General features: G+C 36.2%; 1 protein-coding gene across 14 annotated transcripts in view; it reads left to right on the top strand.

Moving 5' to 3' along the window:
• Itpr (Inositol 1,4,5,-trisphosphate receptor) overlaps positions 1–25,003 on the top strand; it is a 281,735-nt gene that overhangs the window by 11,301 nt on the left and 245,431 nt on the right. For all 14 annotated transcript variants that reach the window (XM_081762388.1, XM_081762394.1, XM_081762393.1 and 11 more), the window contains exons 2-6: positions 2,419–2,704; positions 12,990–13,060; positions 17,306–17,421; positions 18,788–18,874; positions 20,364–20,627. In XM_081762388.1, coding sequence (XP_081618514.1) covers positions 2,607–2,704; positions 12,990–13,060; positions 17,306–17,421; positions 18,788–18,874; positions 20,364–20,627 — 636 coding nt within the window. In that variant the 5' untranslated portion in view covers positions 2,419–2,606. The remainder of the gene's footprint in view (positions 1–2,418; positions 2,705–12,989; positions 13,061–17,305; positions 17,422–18,787; positions 18,875–20,363; positions 20,628–25,003) is intronic.

Below are 25,003 nucleotides of genomic sequence, written 5' to 3'. Positions count from 1 at the left end.
GATAATATCCTATCAGTTACACAACCTTTCATCAGAACTCCTCCGTGGCTAAGCGGTTAGCGTACGCGCCTTTGGCGTGGGGGTCCCGTGTTCGATTCCCGGCGGGAGCTCATGTGGTTCGGATTCCACGTTAATCAGTAGGTCCACGTCTCATATAGCCTCGCTGCTGAACGGGACGTTAAACTTAATATCAACTCAACCTTTCATCAAACAGTGTTAGAAACAATCAGGAAATCTAACATGGATATACAATTGTTAAGATCATGTCTTGCCCCCCCACTTTTAACGCCCAACCTCCACCACTGGGTATGATCACCATATATGTCGCAACACAGCTGAATTCTGCACCAAGTTCTCTCAGATTTTTTGCGGCGATACTCCGGATTCATGTGGGGGAAGGCGTGTTCCGCAGCTGCTCGTAATTCCTGCATTCGGTGGTATCGAGTGTTTCTTACTTGTTGCTTTATGAAACCCCAGAGAGCATTGTCTGGTGTCGTCAAATCGGGACTTCTTGGGGTCCAGCCAAAGGGAGCTAGTGAAGATGCACAACCTCTTCCAATCCAACGGCCAGGAAACGTTACCAAGCAGTAAACAGCAGAAAACAAATGAACATGGGTAGCAATGTTGCCAGACAATGCCAAGGAATGTTACCAGACAAAGTCAAGCAATATTACCAAACAAATGTGGGTAAAACCTAAAACCGTCAGAAAACACCAATTAGGGGTACGCCCACTTCCGGACCATGCTGTAGAAAGCACGTTTCTTTCGTCACGTTTAAAGTGTGATTACCTTGCACACAAAGTCAGGCGTTTAAATGGGTATTCTCTGAAGCAGACTAGCGGTAGAGAGAGCCAAGCCAGAACACGCGAACAGAGGGTAAAATGAAGCATCGTGGCTTACACTGTCGTCAAATCTCTCATGGACTCAATCGCGACTGCATTCTTCATATTTAATATATATACAGGGTTTGTACGGAAAGTAATAGGACTGAGTCGATTTTTAAAAAATTTATTGATCCAATCATTACAATTCTTTAAAAACTTTCAAAATAGGCTCCTTCTACGTCGATGCAGCGCTGCCAGCGCGATTTCCAAGCATTGAAGGCGTCACGGAAGTCATTCTCCGGAATAGCCTTAAGAGCCGCGGTGCAAGCTGCATGGATCCCCTCTGTCGTCTCAAAATGCTTGCCTTTCATCGGGCGTTTCAGGCGAGGAAACAAAAAGAAGTCCGGGGGGCCACATCTGGGCTGTAGGGCGGCTGCGGAAGCGTTGGGATGCCGGCCTTGGTCAAGTAGCTGTTCACAAGAAAGGCGGTGTGAGCCGGGGCGTTGTCGTGGTGCAGCTTCCAGTCGGCTCTGATGTCTGGTCGGACCCGATTGACCCTTCGTTTGAGTCTCTTGAGCACTTCCACTTAAAACTTGGCGTTGACGGTTTGTTCAGGAGGAACAAATTCATGGTGGACGATGCCTTTGATGTCAAAAAAGACAATGAGCATCGTTTTCACTTTGGATTTGCTCATTCTTCCCTTTTTGGGCGAGGAGACGCCGGCATGTGCCACTCAGAAGATTGCCTCTTTGTCTCGGGATCATACTCAAAGATCCATGATTCGTCACCTGTGATTACGTTATTCAAAAATTGGGGGTCACTTTCACACATGTTCAAATTTTCTTGGCACAATTTCACTTGCTGCAATTTCTGGTCGTCAGTGAGCAATTTTGGGACAATCTTTGCGCACACCTTGCGCATGTTCAAATGCTCCGTCACAATTTCATGAACCACAGTTTTTGGTAAATTTAACATCTGGGCAACTAAACGAATACTTAGTCGACGGTCTGAGTTCAAAACTTCGCGCACACGAGTCACATTGTCGGTGTTTGTCGAAGTCGAAGGTCTTCCAGCACGGTCTTCATCGGCAACCTCTTCCCGGCCCTCCGAAAAGGCCTTGTGACACCGAAACTTGCTAAAGCATAATCTGGGTAAGCCTGCTTGATCATATCAAACGTCTCTGTCGCAGATTTACCGAGTTTAACACAGAATTTAATCGCGTACCTCTGCTCTAACGAACGCTGCATTTTCGGCTTGCACCACTCACAGAAACACGTCGCGCGAAAAAGCCTGTCCTGACTCTCCGTGTGCTCGGAGACAACTGACCAGCCGCTCGTTCGTTAGCTAGGAACGCCCTCTACCGGATCCAGTCGGTGCGCGCACGCTCCGAAGTACAGTCATGGCGGAATAAAATCAGTCCTATTACTTCCCGGACAAACCCTGTATATATATGTATATAAATGTCTATAATAATTTTTTATTAGTTATTATTTTTCATATTAAATGGTAAGTCACGTGACTTCGTGACTACATTACAGAGTACTGTGAGACTGTTTCGTAATGGTTGATCAGTACTATTTTATTTTACTTTCAGAAGTCGCGGAAAAACTGCAAAGGTATGGAGATAGGAAACAACAGTATATCAGCTGATACCAACAGAAAATGATTATCAATAAAAGGATTATTATTCGAAGTTCAGCGTTCGTGATAAGTGGAAATCAGTTGCGTGTATTTTCGTGTGGTATGTTTCTCTTGGGCTGAGATTCATAGAAGGTGTAGAAGATGGGAGAATTAGTTGGATCTGCAAGCTTCTTGCATAACGGTGATATTGTATCACTATATGCCGAAGGGACTGTCTGTGGATTTCTGAGCACACTTGGGTAAGTGTCTTTCAGATATTTCTAATACTCTGATCGTGGTTATCTGTAATGTTTATAATTTTGAGCAAAGTATATTTGTGGACTTTTTTACAGATTTTACTTGGCATTTTTACAGACTTAAAATACCAACTTTCCAAATCATATTATTTTATTTATATATATATTTTTTAATTCAATAATATTTATAAGTTGTATTTTTACTTAATAGCGCTTTTGATTCAAATTGTGTAATGTTTTGATAACTACTTTCTAATGCGAATCCTTAACAGAGAATAAAATCAAAAGTGCTGTGAAGTAAGAAGCTGTATGCATCTCAATATTAGGACATATCGACTTCTGCTTCCGTTGTCAGTTATCCTTTCTGACTTGATTTCCTTTTAAATTGTACCAAATGAAGAGGAGGATAATACCTACCTATTTTGAATTTATTTTCCGCTCAAAGCTAAACTAAAAGACTTGTAAAAGTATAAGAATTTAGCTCTGTTTATTTGTTATAGATGTTCCCTACATACACACAGTTTTCTTAGAAACGCTTGGAAGAAGTTACGATACCACCACCAATCTTGCAAACAATTGTAACGCGTGGAGTGGATATATAATGATGAATAACATTGAGCAGTAAACGTATTATACCCATTCCATTTATGGTCTTTCGCCATTAACTTCGGAACTGAACGAATGAGCTAATGTAATTTCCGGAATATGGAAAAATATTTTATGCATGTTGACGAAAACTGTAATTATATTGGTTTATTTGCTTCAAAGTTATTAACAGAAGGATATGTATTGCATTGAGCATACTTCTGTTGCCAACTATATACCATGCGGTTACATTGAAAGTAATAATTTTTTCTGGAAGATTGAGGACCGCAGTAGCCATTAGTAGACTGCGTACCTGTAGTGCATAGATTCCTAATGTTCGAACACAGGACTTAATAGTGAGCAAACACTGTGTTCGTGAGTGACATTTAGTTTAAATATTCGATTTTGTTGCACTTTATCATTCCGCCAACGTTTTTTTACCACTATAATATATTAATCGTCTCCTTAACTTAAAAGATATTTAGGGTATGTGAGATATCATTTCTGTGTACATATTTGTACGTGTGCTTCTGTCCACAAAAAGCTAGTCTGCTTTCCAGATGTAATATTTTCCATGAATACAAGCTTTGCTTTGTATATAATTAAATACACACTAATTATTAAATAACTATACAATTTTATGTACCTTGTACACTATAGTTATTCTATATCTCATAGTGTCTGATGAAGCCAAAGAGTTAGTTGGTGAAACTGTAACACACGTTTAATTTTTAATGAAAATATATAGTTTTGCTCAGCAAATAATTAGTGTGCTTTCCAGAGAATAAGTCCGAAAAAAAATAACCTATATCCTTACGTTCCTCTGATCTGTGCTTACAGGGCAATCTATTTTCCCCTCCATTCAGAACATGCATAGTTTCACATGATATATACCCCATCTGAACATTGCTGTCAACTGAATATACAATTGACACATAAAAGATGACAAAAGAGTAAAGATAAAACAATCATATTTCGTGGAACATGATTGGTGTAGGGGGTGTATGATCAAGATAGTAATATACAGCTGCAGAAATATTAAAGTCGAGTTTTGGTGGTATAGTGGTTAGCGTAACGGATCTGTAAACAAGCCATCATTTTAGCATGGTTCTGAATCCTATTTGCCAAAAATTATATTATTTTTTAAACAAAAGAATAAAGAATCGGCGTTCTATTGCAAAAAATATGTATGTAAGAAAATGACAAACATACATAGCTATGCAGTATACTAGGGTCAAGTTGTGTAATTGTGAAATGAAACACCATAGTTTTGAGTATATTGCGAAAACTGCTTGGATTAGAAACATAAATAAAGAAAATGCCATTATATACGTTACACAAACATCTTTGGAAATAACTCTGGTGCTTTTCGTTATGACGTTCAGTTTTCCTTTAAAAAAAAAAGAAAAAAAGAAAAGAAAAAAAAGTTTCAAAATAGCCCCTGCATTTGGGGTTGTTTTGAAACAGCAATGGGGCTGTTGTGAAACACCTGTATAACTTAGAGGACTGAAGACTCTAAAGGGAGCTAGAATGAAATATGCATTGGATGTAATGTTTCACGTGACAAAATTTGGTGTAATTATCTCTGATAGTTATTGCCTTTCAAAAATTAAATAAAAAATAAAAATAACTCGTTTTAGGTACTTACCTTATCAGTAATAACTTTGCAAGTGAAGATGGAAAACAGGCTTGTAGTTAAGAAAAATTATTTTCATGTTCTGAGTTCACTAAAAATTCCTTTGTTTTAAGGAAAAGCTCCGTATTATGCAGAAAATATCAGTTATAAAAAATCATGCCGTTTTCGTGATTCAACACGACCCCATTAAACGCGGAAAATATAAATTAATAAATAAGGTTAACCTTTTATGGTTAACTTGTACTGAACGATAAACATAGACACAGATTCCAATATCGTGTTCGTATTGGTGTACCTTCAAATAGTTCTACCTTTTACACTTCAAACACATCAACAATCTTCTCAAAACAATACTTACATCTACCACCAGATGTTACCATTGCTGGAGTAGGCAAAATGCCAATGATATCCGACTCTTTAATGAATAAAATGTCATTTTCGACAGGTATAAATGTTTTCTTGTTCACGTCTGATTTATGGCTCATAACTTCAAATCCGTCATGAGGTAGAACTCTTAATACTGTCACAATATAACGAAATGTAGTACTATTTTGGCGACCTCCATTAAAATTTACAACAACAGTTTCCTGGTCTAATGCACTCTGTTTCAGGGTCCTCCGTTTCGATGAAATCGTCATCCACATTATCATCATCAGAAGATGCTGTCAGAGTTTCAGCAAGACATTCTTCGTTGCTGCTCGAAGTCACTTGCCCTCGATTGTTTATTCTTGGATACTCTAACACACAAGTTTGTTTTTACAAGAAAACATTACAGTAACACTGAAACATCATAGTTAACATGCAGTCCTTCATATACTTACATGTCATCACGTTTCATGATAGCCCCCATACAGTGTTTCATAACAGCCATTTGACTTTTGATCCATGCTGCCCCTCCACCATGCATCATTTCACACATTACTTACATGGTCTGAAAAACCCAAAATATCCTCTACAAGGATCGGGGTTGGCTGGTTTAAACCAGCTGGTAAAAATAAATAAATAAATAAATAAAACTGGTTTAAACAAAAAGAGAAAAAAAGAAAAACGAAAAAGGTTTTAAATCGTATAGTGACGTTTCCACATATCAAACCATCTGCATTAGCTTTATCTCCTTTTCACCTCGTAATCAAGGCGTCCTATGTTCAGTTCTCGGTCGAACCACAACCCTTCTTTCAAGTGTAAACCAAGTAGTGTGTGGGATGTCACTTTAAGCGAAAGTCTTCTTGATAATTTCGGTATTACATAAGGCCTAAATATACAAAACGAAACCGAATTGTGTATTTCTGCTTGCCTGAATGCCTGTTGTTTTCTATTTAAAAAAAAGGCAAGCTTGCTTGAATATATAGATAGAAATTGGTAAAATTTATCGACTGCCTACGTAGCTTCCAATATTACCTTGGATTGGACTTTCAGTTTTAATTTAATTGAATGATATCTACAGACTCCGAGAAGCGGTTTGGATTCCGTTTTAAGCTTATGTGAACCCTTCCAGCATAACCCCGTTGTTGCATAATAACACGAAGGCAAAACAAAATCTATTTGTGTCCATATGCAATATAAATACATAGAGCAAATTATTTAAGCAAAAAAAAGAAAAAAAAAACTGGTTCAAACCAAAAAACTTTTTTTTTCCCAATAAAAACCATGGTTTTTGCCAACCCTAACAAGGATATATATTTAGTTAGTGAATCATACGAGATATAAGAAAGTTTTACAAGAAAAAATAAAAGTGTTTTTAGTTGCAAAATGGATGCTTTCAGACTATATTTTTTCCTCTCAAAAACTGTCATACTTCAGATTTGTGAGATACATGCAATAGATGTAACAATACATTTACTGTCAAATCATTTTTTTTTTTTTTTTTTTTTTTTTGAGACTTCAAATCATAGAGTTTTGAGGGGAAAAAAAAAGTTTCACAATTATCACACTTTGACCCTACGTTAAAACATATATTAAACCAAGTCATATATCCTCCTTTTGACTCTAATGTGTATTACTGAGCGAAAATCGATACAGAAAAATGTTTATTTTGCTCTTCAGCATTTTGCGCAAGGGGAATCATTATGTAAGAAACAAAGTGAGCTTCGTTTCACAGTTACGGAAATACAATCAACTTTCGGACTATTCAAATTTAATATTGAAACCGATCTGCAACTTCCGGCTGCAATAGACATACAATGTGAGAGACGGGCTTATTCTTCTGATGATGAATCTATTGAGAAAAAAATTCTTGATATGTCTTACGATTATTACCATATAGAAATCTACACTGAAACAAAGTTTACTATTTCTTACTACTTCCGGTTGCAGCAGAAGAATAAAACTGAGATGAAATCTTTTATATTTGGTACTGAATCCATATATAAAATCGTTTCTCGCTTTCTGTTAGCATTTTTGCTCTATGGGAGTCAGTTGCAATAGAGGAGTGAAGTTGGAGATGGGAACTATTGTTACGTTGCTGAATTCCTATCGAAAACCTGCTTTTTATCTGTTCCGCTTTTCGCTGTGATGATCCACGTTGTAATCGGAAGATAAATGTCCACCACTTCCGGCTTCAATTCAGGTTGTGTACAATCGACGCATTTGTATATGATAAGTATCGTATGTTGCATTAGAAGTAGCGCTTTCATTAGCATCTCCATAACATTATTTTAAATGCTTAAACATTTCAAAATGCAGTTTTTCTATAATGCATTTCTTTCTGATTGTAAATTCGTTCCTTGGAGATCGGAAGCGAACCGGATACAAGCGCCCCATCCTCGTTGAACATCCATATCGGCACCTTGAAACTTGTTGCATTATTTGCTTTGTAAGGTGATGAAGACAAGATACGGTACATGTGTTTCCTTCAGAGAGTGACTTCATGAACAATATGTTCGTAGGTTATCTCGAGGTAGGTTTTCTCTCGCTTTTTCCTGTTCTCTTCATTCTATCATTTCGTTTATCATTATCAATACTGTCTCTCTTAGTCTCAGAGCATAATCGTGGAACGCTAAAATCCGAAAAAGAATCCTGAACACAATGACAAGATTACCTGGTACGAGGTGTATGTAAAAGAGAAAAGCCAATAATTTTACGCAGGGTTGGCAACATTGATGAAGTTGGCCTTGTATTTTGTGCTTGCAACAGAAATAGAATCGTCCGAGTGGAGTTGCGTACGTGCTAGTAGCAGAAGGATGAAATGGTTTACCATAATACAAAATCCCGCAAAATGTGAAGTGAGATCTGCCATACGATTTCTGAACGCCAAAGGACAGAATGCAGCCATCGGGAATTGTCTGCTATTTACGGATTGACAGTAATGAGTGGAGGGAAGGTCAGGCAACAGTGTAGAGACTTTCGAGAAAGGCGTGCGAATGTTCATGACCTAGTGGTCAGATGGACTATCTGTTGGAAGACGTTAACGAAAAAGTTTGATCCAATCGCCGGTTCTCAATGACTGAACTCCCCAAAGAGTTTGCAGAATTGTCTGTGAAAGCAGTGCATCGAATTATAATTGACAGGCTGGGTTATCAGAAACTGTGTGCAAGATAGGTGCCAGAAATGCTGACAGACGCTCACAAAAAGCAAATAGCGACAGCTGCACGTAATTTTTGTCTCGCTGGGGGTAGGATAGTAATGACCTTTTCTCATATAGTGATGGGAGATGAATCCTGGAGACCATGGGCTACTGGGGAGTCGAAACAGTAATCAGTGCAACAGCGGTACTCTATTTCTCTTAAAGGAAAGAAATTGAAACCAACACCATCAGCTCGTAATCATGACAACCGTGTTTTGGGATCAAAAGGGTGTGATTCTTGTGGAATTCTTGGAATCAGGACAAACTATCACAACACACATGTATGCCAAACTCTGAATAATCTGCGATGTGTCATTCAAAATCGGTAAAGAGGAATGCTACGCTCTGTAATTTTTCTGGCCTGTAACAACGTCCGCCCACACACAGCTGCTCGTACTATTGAGACAATTCAAAGGTTTCGATAGAAACTGGCTGACTACGTCGAAAAATGGCCAAAGTATGTACTTATATATCAATCAAAATAAATTTCTTCTATCATTTTCTTGTGTTAAAAAAAATCAACTTCTTTTGACATGCGCTTCGTATTAGAAGACGGTTGCTTTCCGAATTAATTAACCTTCAGGTGTTAACTTCCCTACATATTAAGTTAAGCCTAGTAAAACAACTAGTCAAACTTCCACCCTTACCTTGGCTACTTTCCTTAAAACTTAGGTGCACTGAGCGAAGGAAGGCGGGAAACTTCCACCAAGAAATTAAATAGATGAAAATGAGGTATCAGCGTCGATGGGACACGTTTGTGGCGGAAAATCACTGTTGATGCCTAGTACAAGATAACTCACATGAAGACCACAAACTCAAGACGACATAGCGCACGTTTGCAACTAAGCGACGGAGCAGATAACCCGTATTAGCTAAATTTCAGAGAACTTGAATCTTTTTTTGGAATGTTTCTCACCTGTTTCCATTACGTATTGTTGTTGATAGTCAGTGTTGCACAAATTTGATAGTTGCATTGATACTGAATATTTACCACAAATCAGTAGGCCATTAAATACCACATCTGTACATTGTAGAAAATCTTCACTTGACACGGAAAATCAAATAGCAGATTTGAAACCAGTACATCGAAATTAAATAATAGCACCTGTTTCTCTTTATGAGGTAAAACAAAACTTTCATGTCGCAGGTCTGTGTAATTATTAAGTTTGTGCTTTTAGGAAAGGTAGAGTGAGAACCGGCGATTGGATTGCACTTTCTCGTTAACGCGTTCCAACAGCTCGTCCATCTGAACACTAGGTCATGAACATTTGAAGGCCTTTTTCGAAACTTTCTGCACTATTGCCTGACCTTCCCTCCACTTATTACTGTCAATCAGTAAATGGCACACAATCCCGATGGATGTTAGCTTCATTTTGTTCTTTGGCGGTCAAAAATCGTATGGCAGATCTCACTTCACATTTGGCGGGATTTTGTTTTATAGTAACTATTTCATCCTCCTGCTAGTAGCACGTATGCAACTCCACTCGGAGGACGATTCTATTTCTGTTGCAAGCACAGAATACAAGGGCACCCTTAACTTCATCAGTGTTGCCAACCCTGCGTAAAATTATCAGCTTTTTTTTTCGTTTACATGCACCTCGTACCAGTTAATCTTGATATTTTGCTCAGGATTCTTTGCGGATTTTAGCATTCCACGATTGTGCTCTGAGATTAAGGGCGACAGTATTGATGATGATAAACGAAATGGTAGAATGAAGAGAACAGGAAGAAACAAGAGAAAACCTACCTCGAGATAATCTACGAACATATTGTTCATGAAGTCGCAACAGCAGATTGCTCACTCAAGGGGCACACATACCATACCTTGTCTTTATCACGTTACAAAGCAAATGATGGAACAATTTTAAGGATCTCGATATGGATGTTCGAGGGGGTAGGGGGCTTTTATTCGGTTCTGGTCTCCAAGGAACGAATTTACATTAAGAAAAAAATGCCTTGTAGGAAAACCACAATTTGAAGTATTTGAGCATTTAAAATACTGTTATAGAGATGCTGATGAAGACACTACTTTAAATACAACATACGCTACTACTATATATAAATGCGTCGATTGTACAAAATCTGTACGTGATAGGCCAAAACAACTAATGGTTTTGTATTCATAGCGTTTTATATGACTAATCTGTCATAAATCATGTTTCAAAATATTCGCAGGCCTGTGTTATAGCTTAAAGCTTAGGTTTTCATTGAATAATGAGTTCGCAGCCACTAATAGTGTAAACACATATAGAAATGTTGTCAGGATTTCGAAAATGGAATAGCCTTTCAATATTTCAAAATGTCTACTTTGATAATTTACTATATTGTTGTATTGGTTTGATCTACAAAAGGACAAATCCCAACAAGTAATGTTAGTTCAATGATAAAGTATTGACCTCTAGAAGAGGCGGTTGTGGTTCAAACCCTACACTGCCTAGTTTTATATATTTGGTCTAGGAATTAATTCGTGCGGTTTTTAATAAAAATTGAAGCTTTATTTCAAAAACAAAGTAAATGAATACGTTAACAAAAATATTGTCCATCGCTAGCCACTACTTTCTCCCATCTTTCAGGCAATTTACGGATTCCGTGTCGAAAGAATTCCTCATCTTTTGACGCAATCTAATCAAAGATCCATTTTTCGATATTTTCTGAAGAAGTGAACCGCTGTCCAATCAAATCGTTATTCATGCAATCGATCAAGTAGTAGTCAGACGGAGCAGTGTCTGGTGAATATCGCGGGTGGAGTAACACTTTCCATCCGACATTTTCCAAATAGGTTTTGACCGGTTTTGCGACATGTGGTCGAGCGTTATCATCTTGATAAATAAGTTTATTATGCCTGTTATTCCATTCTGGTCGTTTTCAGGCCAGAGCTTGCTTCAAACGCATTAATTGTTGTCGATAGCGGTGTCCATTAATAGTTTCACCAAGTTTCAGAAGTTCATAGTACACCACACGTTTCAAATCCCACCATATATACAGCATAACCTTTGCACAATGAATATCTCGTTTCGGTTGTGAAGGACCTGGTTCACCTTGCTTCACCCAGGCCTTTTTTCGTTTAGGATTCTCGTAATGAATCCACTTCTCATCACCAGTTACAATTCAATGCAAAAATCCCTTCCTTTTCTGTCTTTGAAGCAGCAATTCGCAAACGGTTTTTCTTCTTTCAACGTCTTTCTTTTCAATTCATGTGAAACCCAATAAGACATCTTTTGAATCATTCCTATGGCTTTGAGACGTTTGGAAACTGTTGTTTGCTCAACTCCAAATGCTTCTGCAAGTTCGTCCTGCGTTTGACACGAATCCTGATCAAGCAATGCTCTCAATTCTTCATCTTCAAATTCTTTTGGCTGTCCAAATTGCTTTTGGTCTTCCAAGCTGAAATCACCACCTTTAAACCGTGCAAACCACTTCTGACACGTTCGCTCAGCTAGAGCATGGTCACCAAACACTTCCACTAAAATATGATGACTTGCGGTAGCACTTTTCTTCATGTTAAAGCAATGAAGAATAACTCCCCGCAAAAACACTTTATCAGGCACAAAATGCGCCATTTTCAGTTGAAGAAAAAATGTTGTTGTTTCCGCTTCAAGCAACTGACATATACTAAACAAGATGCTCAATGACAGTAGTTTTCAACGCATGTTTGGATCAACGAAACTATGGGACAATAAGCTAGTTACGCCATCTTTTGTAAAACCGCACGAATTAATTCCTAGACCAAATATATATATATATATATATATATATATATATATATATATATATATATATATATATATATATATATATATATCCCATTTTATTTAGCTTCGAATACACTTACTACGACAAACATACTGAATGAGCTACTTGTGGAAAGTCACTTCATACATACACTGTCAGAAAAAAATGTGGTGCCAGTATGGCTCGCCTGCATCACATAAATTAAGTTTCTGCTATACGCTCACGCATTATTAGACGTCATGAATTCTTCTGAATATAGTCAATCTAATCCATAACTAGACATTACTGCGAATTATCGTTATATGCATCACTTGCAGGGAATGTTTCTAAGAAATAAATCGTAACGTAGATAACATACTAATTGTCATTTTTTGTGTTCAAAATGGTCTATAATTGTTAGTGAGGAAACCAGATTTTGAAATTAATCATTATGAGAATTTTCTGAATAAAGAGTTTTATTAAAATATTCATAGAAGTAAGCCTGTAAATATGTAGCCTACAAAGAATTAGTAAAAGGAAACATTTGTCCTGGATTACGAATAATATAAGAGTTTGTATTAGATTGATATAACTGCCATTTTTTCTCTTTGAAATTGCTTCTTCATTAAATGCTTGTCAAACAATGCCGTAAACAAGGCTCTTAGAAAGAGGTTGCTGGGTAGTACATGCATTTAACAAATATCATAATAATTTAATACACTGTTATTACGTGATGATTATGATGATTCGATTTTCATGTATATATTGTAATTGTTCACTTTTTTGTTTTACAGTTTGGTTGATGACCGATGTGTTGTGTGTCCAGAAGCAGGAGATCTTGATAATCCTCCTAAGAAGTTCAGAGGTGGGTTCATATGAAACTTAAATATAAAGATAGTACTGAAACATGAGTATGATTTTTTCGTATACATTCTGTCAAATAGATACAGAGAATCGTTCAATAAAATAAAAATATTGGTGTAACCATAGAAATATCAGAAGAGAAGGCATGATTAATTTTGCTCGCGCATTGAAATTATTATTATTATTATTATTTTTTTACAGGATAAATTGTTTCTTAAGAGTTTTTAATTATTTCATTGTTTGAATGTAATGGTTTTGTTAGTTTTTTATTGTTATTATATCATATATTATTATTATTATTATTAAAAAATAATTCATTTGATTCAGGCTGATTTTTGAGCCCCTTTGGTACTAACTGTAACTCATCTGTTTTCGCAGTTCTTCCTTTTAGTCCATAACCTTCCTTTTTAAAAGTGTTACTTCTGTCTCTTGTTAAAACACTGAAGCTTACGAGAACATTTTGTAGTATTAGTGTAGTTTCGTCCTTTCTTTAATGTTTTCACATACGGTATGTAATATATGTATGATCTCGATGTAACCATTTACGAAAAATGTAAAGTAGAATACTTTAAATGTTTGTCATTACTTTAGTTCAAAATGTAATTTAAATTCAATAGATATAGTGTAAAACTCACTTGAAAATAGTGTGGATAAATTTGACCCATTCTCTCGTTGGTGGTATACGTACCAAATACGTGCTTGGTGTTTCTGGTGTTAATAATCCTAATTTATTTTATCGCCCCCAAAATAGGCTACATTTGATGGGATACACTCATGCCAGCAGTAATCCAGTTAGAGTTGAGTTGATTTTAGTTTAGCGTCCCTTTCAGCAGCGAGGCTATATGAGACGTGGACCTACTGATTAACGTGGAATCCGAACCATATGAGCTCCCGCCGGGAATCGAACCCGGGTTTCCCACGCCAAAGGCGCGTACGCTAACCGCTTAGCCACGAAGGAGCTCCAGCAGTAATCCAGTCGTTACAATACTTCCTATGAGCACTTTCCGGTATGGCATTCAGGTCCTGCGAAATTTTTATGAATTCGAAACGTCCTCCACAAATTGACAATTTGAGTTTCGAAAATACATAGTGCGGCAATTTGAAATTGAGACTAATTTCTTTCTCAATGTGTAGCGCAGTTGTGCAAGTTAGCTGTGGTGCAAATAAAAGAGAAATGTTTCGTGAGTAACTGATACCAAGTGCATTGATCTTGAATGACAGTGTGTGGGTGTGTTAGTGTAAACAAGTGTTGTTAACGTCCTTAGTTCATCGTGGAACAATGATCGAACAGCAAGTTTTGTGCATATCTGGGTAAGGCTGCTACAGAAACTTATCAAATGTTGCAGTAAGTGTATGGAGCAAATTGTTTGTCCCGTGCGAGCGTATTTACATGGCACAGTCGTTTCAGGGAGGAACGGGAGTCAGTACACGACAAACATCCGAGTGCAGGAAAGACAGTGAGAACACAGAAATTGGTGGAGAAAATCAGGACACTGATCACGGAAGATCGAATGCGACACTGTGAATCCTTGCTGAGGAGTTACACGTGAATAAGGAAACTATGCGGAAAATAATAACCCATGATCTTAACAAGAGAAAAGTTTGTACCCGATTCATGTCTCATTTCTTAATAAATGATCAACCCTGTCCGTTTATTGATCATTGCAAAGAATTGATTGGTACCTCCGATAGGGACCGTAACTTCCCTCTGAATATCGTTACAGGGGATGGGACGTGGAGTTTTCAGTATGACCAGTCAACTAAGCGTCAGAATGCAGAGTGGAAGTCTCTTAACTCTCCACAAGCCAAAAACTGTGCCTGTCAAAATTCAATCTTTTGCTCATTGTTATTTTACGATAGTAAGGGCATTGTGCATAAGGAATTTGTGCCTACAGAACAGGCAGTTAATGATTCATTTTACCTTTAGGTATTGAAGCGGTTACGTATATCACACGTGTCAGGCCCGAGTGTGGGGGGTGATATTCAGTGGTGTTTGCTCCATACAGTACCCCAAGTCACAAGGCAGTGATTGTACAAGACTTTTTGTCCAAAACGGGATCTGGATGTTGTCCCACCCTCCAACAACGAATTTCCAACTGAATTTGTGAACAAAACACCGTGTAGAGTATGATGTCATTCCTTAATACTTTGACCCCCTTCTACTCAAAAACACAAAACGCACTGTTGTTGTGTGTTATGGTATACTAAAGGAGTAACTATTTCCAAAGTTTAAGATTTTTTTTTTTTTTTTTTTTTTTTTTTTTATCCAGGCCCATTGGAGATATTGGACAGTGAAAAATGCGAATTGACATAATTTCCCAAATTTACAATTTTTTTTCAGGCCTTTGGGAGCAGCTACAGGTCTGCAAGAGCAGCTACACGTCTGCAAATTTTTGTGTATAAACTTATGGCTCCAGACTACATGCACACACAAATTCAGGCTCCTTACGTTAGTTGTTTCCACTTCACAAACATATCTTCAGTGTCCAAAAATGTTGCTACTATAGGCCCTGATTTCACCCCTTTCAAGTGGTTTTAGGCAAAAATGTTAAGAGATCAAAGTTTTAGCTCTGCACAAGTTGGAAACACCCAACAATTTTCAATTTGGTAGGATAAATACATGCTGAGATATTCAACAACGTAAACGCCTGAATTCGAGAAAATGCAAAATGGCGGGAGCCGCTGCGTCGCCATAAGATGTTGTAAATAATAATAATACGGTAATAAATTGTGGTTTTGAAGTACTCTTACATCGACTTAACATTTCTGAACAAATTATATTTTTTGGAGATGGTCGAGCGGCACATGCTCGATCACTTAGAATGGATCTCGACTATTCGAATCCAGTTCATAGTTTATGTCTTTAAGCGACGAAGCCGAACACTACTTTTCTATCTGCATTTCAATGAAGAACAACAGAACATAACAAAACAAATATTTATGGACCTATGCACTGAACAACTGGGTGTCATTCATGAACCCTTTACTGAAATAGAAAGGGAAGGATAGAAGGATTAGAAAAGAAAAGAAGAAGTAGATATTGCTAAGTCTTGTATTTTCGCTAGTGATCTGGTTTACGGAAAGTAAGCTTGTGTAAGCGAAAGTCCAGGCGCTTTATTTCTAAATGGAATAAAATATCAAAGTACACAATATCTCTGTTGTCAGGGCCACTGCCATTCTCTAGTACTATTGTCTGAGATCTGTGGTGGATTGGTTCGTGTTATTGAGGAATTAGAAATGTGCTTTCCATGGACAGTTATGATTGATTGTCAGCTATGTATGAGATCGAAAGAGAATTGTTCTGTCATGAAGGAGAGTACAATAATATATTGCTTTTGTCACAAAAATAACCCACTTCGGTAGTAAATAATGGTCAAAGATTCGTCGGAGATTGATATCCCATTTTTTGTTTATATTTCACTTCTATCAGATCTTCTGTAGCAAACTGTAATGCCATACCACTATATAAATAAATAAATAAAACTGGTACCAACTTACAGTTTTTACTCGTACTTTTCATGTGGGCTTTTCAAATGTACGATTCCTGGTATTTGTTTGACAGAATATCATATATATAATTTTTTGTAGAAACAAACTTACTACAAAAAACTTAATGAAATAATGAAAGTAAGGAATCAATATTAGAATTGCTCTCTTGGAGCTGTAAGCTGTTTGCAACTAAAACATATTGTTGTATGATCGTCAATTTCAGTACCAATTTCTGTAGTTGCAGCGTGGTTAACGAGCTGGCCGTTGGTACATATGACATGTTAAATCCCTGGTAGTCCAACCTTCTTTCGGTTTGAGAGCTCCCTTGTGGGTAAGCGGTTAGCGTACGCGCCTTTGGCGTGGGGATCCGAGTTCGATTCCCGGCAGGAGTTCATGTTTTTCGGATTCCATATTAAGCAGTAGGTACACGTCTCGTATAGCGTCGCTGCTGAGAGAGACGCTAAAGTGAAGTTCAAAACAAATCCGTTAGATAAACGTGTGATTTAAAACAAAACAGAATTCAACAATTATGTGTGAATTCAATCGAAAATGGGTTATTGAATATCATGTGAATATATTAATCATTGTTAAACTGATAAAAATTTATCACATAATGCTCTTTTCAAAGACATTAATGAACTGAAGTCCAGATTAATGAGTTTAGTGTAGTTAGTTTTTTTTTTTTGTTTTTTTGTTTTTTTTTTTTTTTAATTTTAACTTATATGGTTTATTTTATTTTATATGGTTACTTCTGTAGACTGCCTCTTCAAGATATGTCCGATGAACAGATATTCAGCTCAAAAGCAGTTTTGGAAAGCAGCAAAACAAAGTGCTAGTTCTACCACAGATGCTGTATTACTCAAACGACTACATGTAAGTATAGAAATAAGCAAATATTGATTACAGTAAGTTTAATATTGACAAGATGTTTTAGGTTCAATTAATAAAAAATGTGATACTGTTTGTAAAAATTATTAAATAATGAAGTTCGGATCTTTCATCTTTATCAAACATACACACTTGTAAAATATATAGTGTAGAGGCTCGAATAATCTCGGTAGCCAGGTCTCGATAGCAACTAAATTACGAATTTGGAGTCTAGCTCTGTTTGACGTTAGTGTTCCCGATTTTTACCTGCCAGTAGTTGTGACCTTTACGTCCTTGGATGGATTAAAAGCAAAATTCGTTATAAACGTCGAAATTTACAATTCAGATTTATCTTAACATGAATGGCCCATCATTAGAGAGGAAATACCAATTCAGAAAAATGTACAATTGGTATTTCAGTGGTCAAACTACAAGATATGTATATGGACATAAAACACACATTGCTGCTGCTTTCTAACACCTCTTTTATAGTGTGTTCAATTTGCTGTTTGAGGCATAGCGTGTAGATAGAAGTAAGCTTTACTTTTTATTTCAGTAACTTGAGGCCAAACATGTAATCCTATGTATCAAATTGGATTGGTATCGCTGTAACGCCTGGTTTCTAGAAGTGATATCTAGATTACAACAAAACGTTTCGAGTCCTAATAATATATTTTTTTGTCAATAGTCTGTGTATTTTATATGAATAATAACCTCGTGCTTTCGAATACATGCTATTGTATCCACTTTCTTATGTTCCTGCTCTAGATAATAAGTTTTATTTACTTCCGATATTTAAGAAAGTGGGTGTGAGGTAGTTTCAAAATGATACCGTAATATATTAATTTAACAAAAACAATGAACTATAAAACAGCATGCATCACATTTTTCACAAGGTAAGCTCCATTCTAACAGCTTCACACTCCTGCTAACATCTATACATTTCCTTGAAACATTTTTGGAACCCATTTTACGAGTTTTTTTGAAACTCTAATCGTGCAACCTGAAAGTATGCATTTTTGTTTCCTTGTTACTATATAGAACGTTAAACTGTAATGGCAATTTCTCAACCAAATCAATATTTGACATTCGAACGATGTTTAAAGATAAACTTCGACACTGTTACACGCACACCATACAAACTGTTGCTGCAAAGGAAACAGTGACAAGTTCCTTTCTTTTTTTAATTATGTTCTCTTTACGATTGTTTAATTTTCGCTGTAATTAAATTTTGTTACCTGTTATAACGTATATCTACCATACGATGATTTCCTTAATCCCTTATTTATTCTGTCTGCGTGTTTACCTCCATTATGATTTCATTTAGACTTTTCTAACCATTTTGATATTTGTTATTTTATTTTTTCTCCAGCATGCTGCAGAGATAGAGAAGAAACAGAACGAAACTGAAAACAAGAAATTGCTTGGTACGGTGGTACAATATGGTGCTGTTCTTCAGGTGAGTTTTTTATTCTTCAACGAATAGGACAGCTTTAAAGAAATATGTATATCAGGAGGCTTGCACTCAAAACAAAGAAGTTACTTTTCGTTAAATGTGTGGGTTTGAATAGTTAATGCTGTAATTAAAACGGCATTGGTTCGACAAGAAGAATAGATGGTATGACGGGTAATAGAAGAAAAACTAGAAAATTGGATCGTTGAATGTAAGTCCTCTGAGAGGCAGTCTTACACTTAAATAGGATTAGAAAATCATTATCAACGAAAGTAGTGTTAAATTAAAGGTGGTTAAATGTAAACGGAAAGCAAGAATTTTGTTGCAGTGATATCCATATGTAAGAAAAGTGCACAGGTAGATAACACATATGGTATGAATAAAACAGCAAAGAAAAAAGTATTAACAATAACGATAACAGTTAGAATAAACTTGAAACAGAGTATAAAATTTAAGGCAAAAATGAAATGAAAATGAGAAAGAGGCCAAAACATCGTAAGCGGAAAGAATGAGGAAAACTATAGGTGTACTAAATGCAGATAATAAATAAGCTAACACAAACAGAAATCGCATACTGAAATTTAAAATGATACTAAAATGAGACAGAACACTAAAGATTCTAGTAGAAAAGAGAGAGAAGACTGCAATTTAAAAGAAAAACAAGGTAGAAAGATGAGAGTTTGCATATATCTGTCAACTTTTTAGTGTTGTATGAGAATGTTTCCACTACTTTGTAACAAGTGTTTCTTTCTTCGTAATCTCCGAATTATATAAAACGCAAAAGTTATGAACATGATAGTTGTGAACAGAAACTCACTTAAGTAACTAAATAAAGTCAAATAAACTTTTAAGAGCAAACATATTAAATTGTAGAAAACTAAACCAGGTACAAAAATATAGCCGAGATGACCGGCAGTGATATACGACCATATTTATGTGTCTTGTGTTCTTTCGTTTTCTACCGTGTTATTTTGATTATTATATGTCCACACTGACATTTCTTTGCTCTGACTACATATAAGCTTACTGCATATCTTAAGATATTTACTTCTTCAAATTTAACGAATGTACTGTTTTATTTTATATTGTCTTTCAATTTTTATATTTTTCTTTGTGTTAATTTTACGTTCCTTTATTTTGCATCATTAAGCTTTCAAAGTTAAAAGTCGTTGTTTCAAATAGTGCTGGCAACAATTAGAATAAACATTCAGTGTATTTGCATCTAAATTATATTCCCAGGCTTCTTAAACATGATAACACACGATACATCTTGTTTACTCTTTTCTGTGTAGCATTGGAACTGCGGGTCTTAGGAGTGACGCTGACTACAAAATTAATGCACCAGTAACTTTTCAAGAATAGTTTTCGTTAATATCAAGGTGTTGAAAAGTATGTTGCATCTGCAACAAGAGTTCAGAAATGTATATTGTAAGTGTCGCAAAATTTCCATATTTGTTAAAATTAGTAACATTAATGCGGAATTTTTATCCAACAGCTACTTCACTTGAAATCGAATAAATATCTAACTGTAAACAAACGACTGCCAGCCTTACTAGAGAAGAATGCAATGCGAGTTTATTTGGATGCAAATGGTAATGAAGGTTCATGGTTTTACATTATGCCATTCTACAAGCTACGTTCCTCTGGTGACAACGTTGTAGTGGGTGATAAGGTTATATTGAATCCAGTGAATGCAGGTCAGCAAGTGTTACATGTAGCTGCCAACTATGAACTACCTGACAATCCAGGATGTAAAGAGGTACGTTTCAAAGCTTACATCTCATTTTAAAGTAGGATAATAGTTTAACAATTTATTAAGTTTTGGTTTTCATTCACCACTGAAATATATATATACATTTGCACTTCTCCATGGACAAACTGGCATTTTAGTAACATAATTCATATTTTAGAAGTAATAAATTTCCATCAGTATAGTATATGCAATTCCATTGTTTTATCTACTTGTAATCAGGAGTTAGTGTCATGATAATTTCGAGTAGTTAAAATTTGTTTCAAAGAAGAATGGAAGGGGATATGTGACATTTGGTAGACATTTATACCACTTAATAAGGAATTGAAATAAGTTTTTTTTTTTTTTTTGTTGTTGTTGTTGTTGTTGTTGTTGTCAGTAAGGCATTAGCTTTATATAAGTGAAGTGTAGGTTCATTTTGCAGTGAGGCGTAATAGAGTTACTTCAAACTTTACTGTGAAATGTATCAAATTACATTCTAAATACGTTTGCTAACACGTGTTGTATATTAAAGCATGCAGAGTATAGCTTTTTAATAGTCAGCCTCCTTTTAACTAGCTGGAGACTTTGCACCCAGACCCCAGTATTGGCCGGGCCTATGGCTTCGCACTTCCCATGTTCTTAACGTATGTCGTATCTTCACAGATTTCAAGTTATGGTTATCTAATTATAACAATTGCGAACCCACCTCTTTTTTTTTTTCATCATCAAAAAACACTAAAATACGTCTTCAATTAACATATCTCCACTCTTAAGGGATTTCGAGATATGTCCATCTAATTTTAACAATTATTACCCCTACCTCATTTTCTTCCATCTTTTTCTTCCCTTCTAAAGGAAGGATCATAAAACGTTTAAATATGCCTTTAATTGTTTAAAATTAAAAGTATAAACATCAATTTTCATGCCTCTATGCCTTTAACCTTAAGGGATTTCTAGATACGGTCATCCAGTTATAAAAGTTGTAACCGCAACCCTTTTTCTTTCCATAAATATATAAAGTTGAAACTAATTACTTTAAATAAGAAGTCTAAATACCGAATTTCGAATTTCGTACATCTAACCTTAAGAGATTCCGAGATATGGACATCTTATTATATCAGGTTGTAAAGAAAGTTCTTGCGGTTCTCAACCTTCAACTTCAAAAGAGCGTATCTCAGCTCGAACAAACCTTTATTAATCGAAATAAAAACCATGACAATCAATGCACTTTTGGCAACGAAAAAAAAGTGTGTTAATTCCAGTAGCATAGAACTGGAGTTCTGAACGAGACGAAGTCGTTGAAGGCCGCTTCGGCATCGTCTCGGCTTTTGAAGCATTTCTCGCGGAGGAAGATGTCGAGATGCTTGAAAAAGTGGTAGTCGGTGGGAGAGAGGTCCGGCGAGTGTGGTGGATGAGGCAGAGTTTCGTAGCCCAATGCGTTCAACTTTTGCAGCGTCTGTTGTGCAACATGCGGACGAGCGTTGTAGTGGAGCATGATTGGTCCCTTTCTGTTGACTAATGCCGAGCACATACGTCGAAGCTTCTGGTGCATTTCGTCGATTTGTTGGCAGTACTTCTCCGTTGTAATCGTTTCGCCCGGATTCAGGAAGCTGTGATGGATGAGACCTGCTGCAGACCACCAGTCACCATGATCTTTTGTGGGTGAAGTTTCGGCTTCGGGAACTGATGAGGAGCTTCGCCGACGTCCAACCACTGCGCCGAACGTCACCGATTGTCGTAAAGGATCCACTTACTTTCACACGTAACAATCCTGTCGAGAAACGGGTCGTTCTTGTTCCGCAGAAGAAGAGATGACGACACCTCAAAACGACGATTTCGATTATTTTCGGCCAATTCGTGTGGCATCCATTTATCGTGTTTTTTGACTTCCCAATCTCTTGCAGGCGGTTGGAAATTGTCATAGGTGTTACACCCAAGTCTTCAGCAAGCTCTCGAACAGTTGTGCGTGAATTGGCTTCGACTAAGGCTCTCAGTTGGTCGTTGTCAACAGCGGATGGCCGACCACTGCGCTCGTCATCTTCCAGGCTCTCGTCACCATTGCGGAATTTCTTGAACCACCATTGTGCGTACGTTCGTTAGTGGTTCCTGGGCCAAACGCATCGTTGATATCACGAGCTGTCTGGGCAGCATTTCTGCTAGCTTGAACTGGAACAAGAAAATCGTGCGAATTTGCCTCTTGTCCATGCTATCTTTCAAGTCCAGAAAAAAGTGGAAAAAAATATTTTAAAACAAAACCAATACAATGAATAAATAGAGCAAAAAACACGCTTTAAACTTATATATATAGGCACAATATTATAACGACACTTGAGTTGAAAATACATAATTGAAAATAGAAGTAACAAAAACCGCAATAACTTTTCTTTACAACCTGATAATAATTGTAATTCTCACCCTTTTTTCTTTTTCACCCTTTTTCTTCTCTTCTATATCAAATATCATCAAAAAGCGCTGAAACACGTGTCTAGTTATTTTAAATGAGAAGTCCATATACATTTTAAGATAATAATTGCAACCTCTCTACCCGGTCGAATTTTTAAAAAAATTTCGTTAGTGGGATCTTAAATCACAAATCCTATTCCCTGTCCACATTTCAAGTGGTTTGTCCAGGCCATTGATCAGTCAGGCAGACAAGACTTTTTTTTATATAGGTATTTTTTTGTGTATGTGTGTGTATTGCGATCGTTGTATTGAAATAAGTAGTATTTTGAAATAAGTATCATGATTCCATTCTATTTCAATCCAGAAATTTGTACCAATTAATTTGCGGTTCAATTAAAGAAAAGAGTGTGCAAGCAGAAAAAATAAGTATGAAGATCTCAGTTTCAGTTTGCTTGATTGAAAACTTACGTGACATCAAATACAAAGATACTTTTGTGGTACATTCAATTTCATAGAAATTTCAGATAAAATTTTAGGTATAGTTAGTATAATATTGTTTCTAAATTACACATTTTGATTGATTGTTTGGTTAAAGCTTAATGGGGACGTCAGTATCGAGACTATTTATCCCTGTTACATAAAAGACAAATGTCCAAAAAAAATTCACAATAAAACTTCTAAATAAAAAGTATGGACCATCGCAGTAAACTTCCTCGCTCGAATTTCTTAAAGTAAATCACGTTATGCTGCAGATATTACTGAAACATTTATCTGCAAAATACAAATAGAATTATAAGGCTTTTTCGAAAATCTTCGTTTGACGAAGTAAACTTCTTGTGGATATTTTTCTAAAACGTAATTGTGCAACATTATAGGTTGTTAATGAAATATTTAGTTATGGAATATGAACAAAATCGCCGAATCTTTGTTGAAAAAATCGTGCGAAAATAAAAACAAACCCCAAGAATAAATACCTCTTCTGGATCTTTTCAGGACAAATAAATTATGCCATATTATGAGGTTAGTAATGGAACATATATTTATGAAATAAGAACAAAATCCCCTTTTCGGGAAAATTATCCGAGAAAGAAAAAAAAAACATCTCGCAATTATAAACTACCCATTCTGGATTATTCCTAGAGAAATGACTTATACCAAACTATGGGATTGCTAATGAAATATTGAAGTATGAAATACAAACAAAATCGTTATAAGCGTTTACAAGAAAATAGCCACATTTTATTTTCATCCTTCAGTAAACTTTCCTTAATTTCCAGGGTAGGAAGAAAATAAAAGAAGTAAATGACTGAAGAATCTTATGAAAACTTTAAGTTTAAAAGTTTGTGTGGATACGTTGAACGCTTGTAGGCGAGTGAATATATTTATGGCGGGGCGAACAGACAAGCAGATATCCAAAAATCACTTTTCCGGCATGTAGAGGCCATGAAACGTGTACATCCGTTGAAATCTCGAATACGATTTTTTTTAACGACTACTATACTTTCTTCTCTCATCATCGGTTGAAAGTAAAAAGCGGAAATCAAATATAAGATCTACATATTAAGAGAACAATCCAAACAATAATAAAAATTAAAACAGAGATCACGAAGAGGGTAAAGGAATAAGTAACAAAGTATATAACAAGAAAATGGCTCAAAAATAGCAATAACAGAAACTCTCTACAGGAAAAAAAGGCAAAATGAAAATGCCTCAGAGCACGTTTACCATCCAGTCTCACGAATAAAGGTGAGAATACAGTCAGTAAAGACTGCATTATCTCCCAAAACCTGATTATAAGATCTTTAGGTAGTCCTAAATGATATATTTTGATACATATTAATGCTCTAATAGAATAATAATTGACATGAAAGTATTTGATGTAAGGACAGAAGATTCCATATATATATCTACAATTCTAACTAGAACAAATTTGTGTGTGTTCTAATGTAATACCCTAAGTAATTATACATGAATATCTTCTTTGAGAAGCTTTCTTAATT

The sequence above is a fragment of the Thermobia domestica genome, chromosome 6 (genome assembly GCF_964235325.1).
Source record: "Thermobia domestica chromosome 6, izTheDome1.hap1.1, whole genome shotgun sequence".
Classification (NCBI taxonomy): domain Eukaryota; kingdom Metazoa; phylum Arthropoda; class Insecta; order Zygentoma; family Lepismatidae; genus Thermobia; species Thermobia domestica.
The sequence above is the reverse complement of the archived record's forward strand: the minus strand, read 5'-3'. Positions and strand labels throughout refer to the sequence as shown.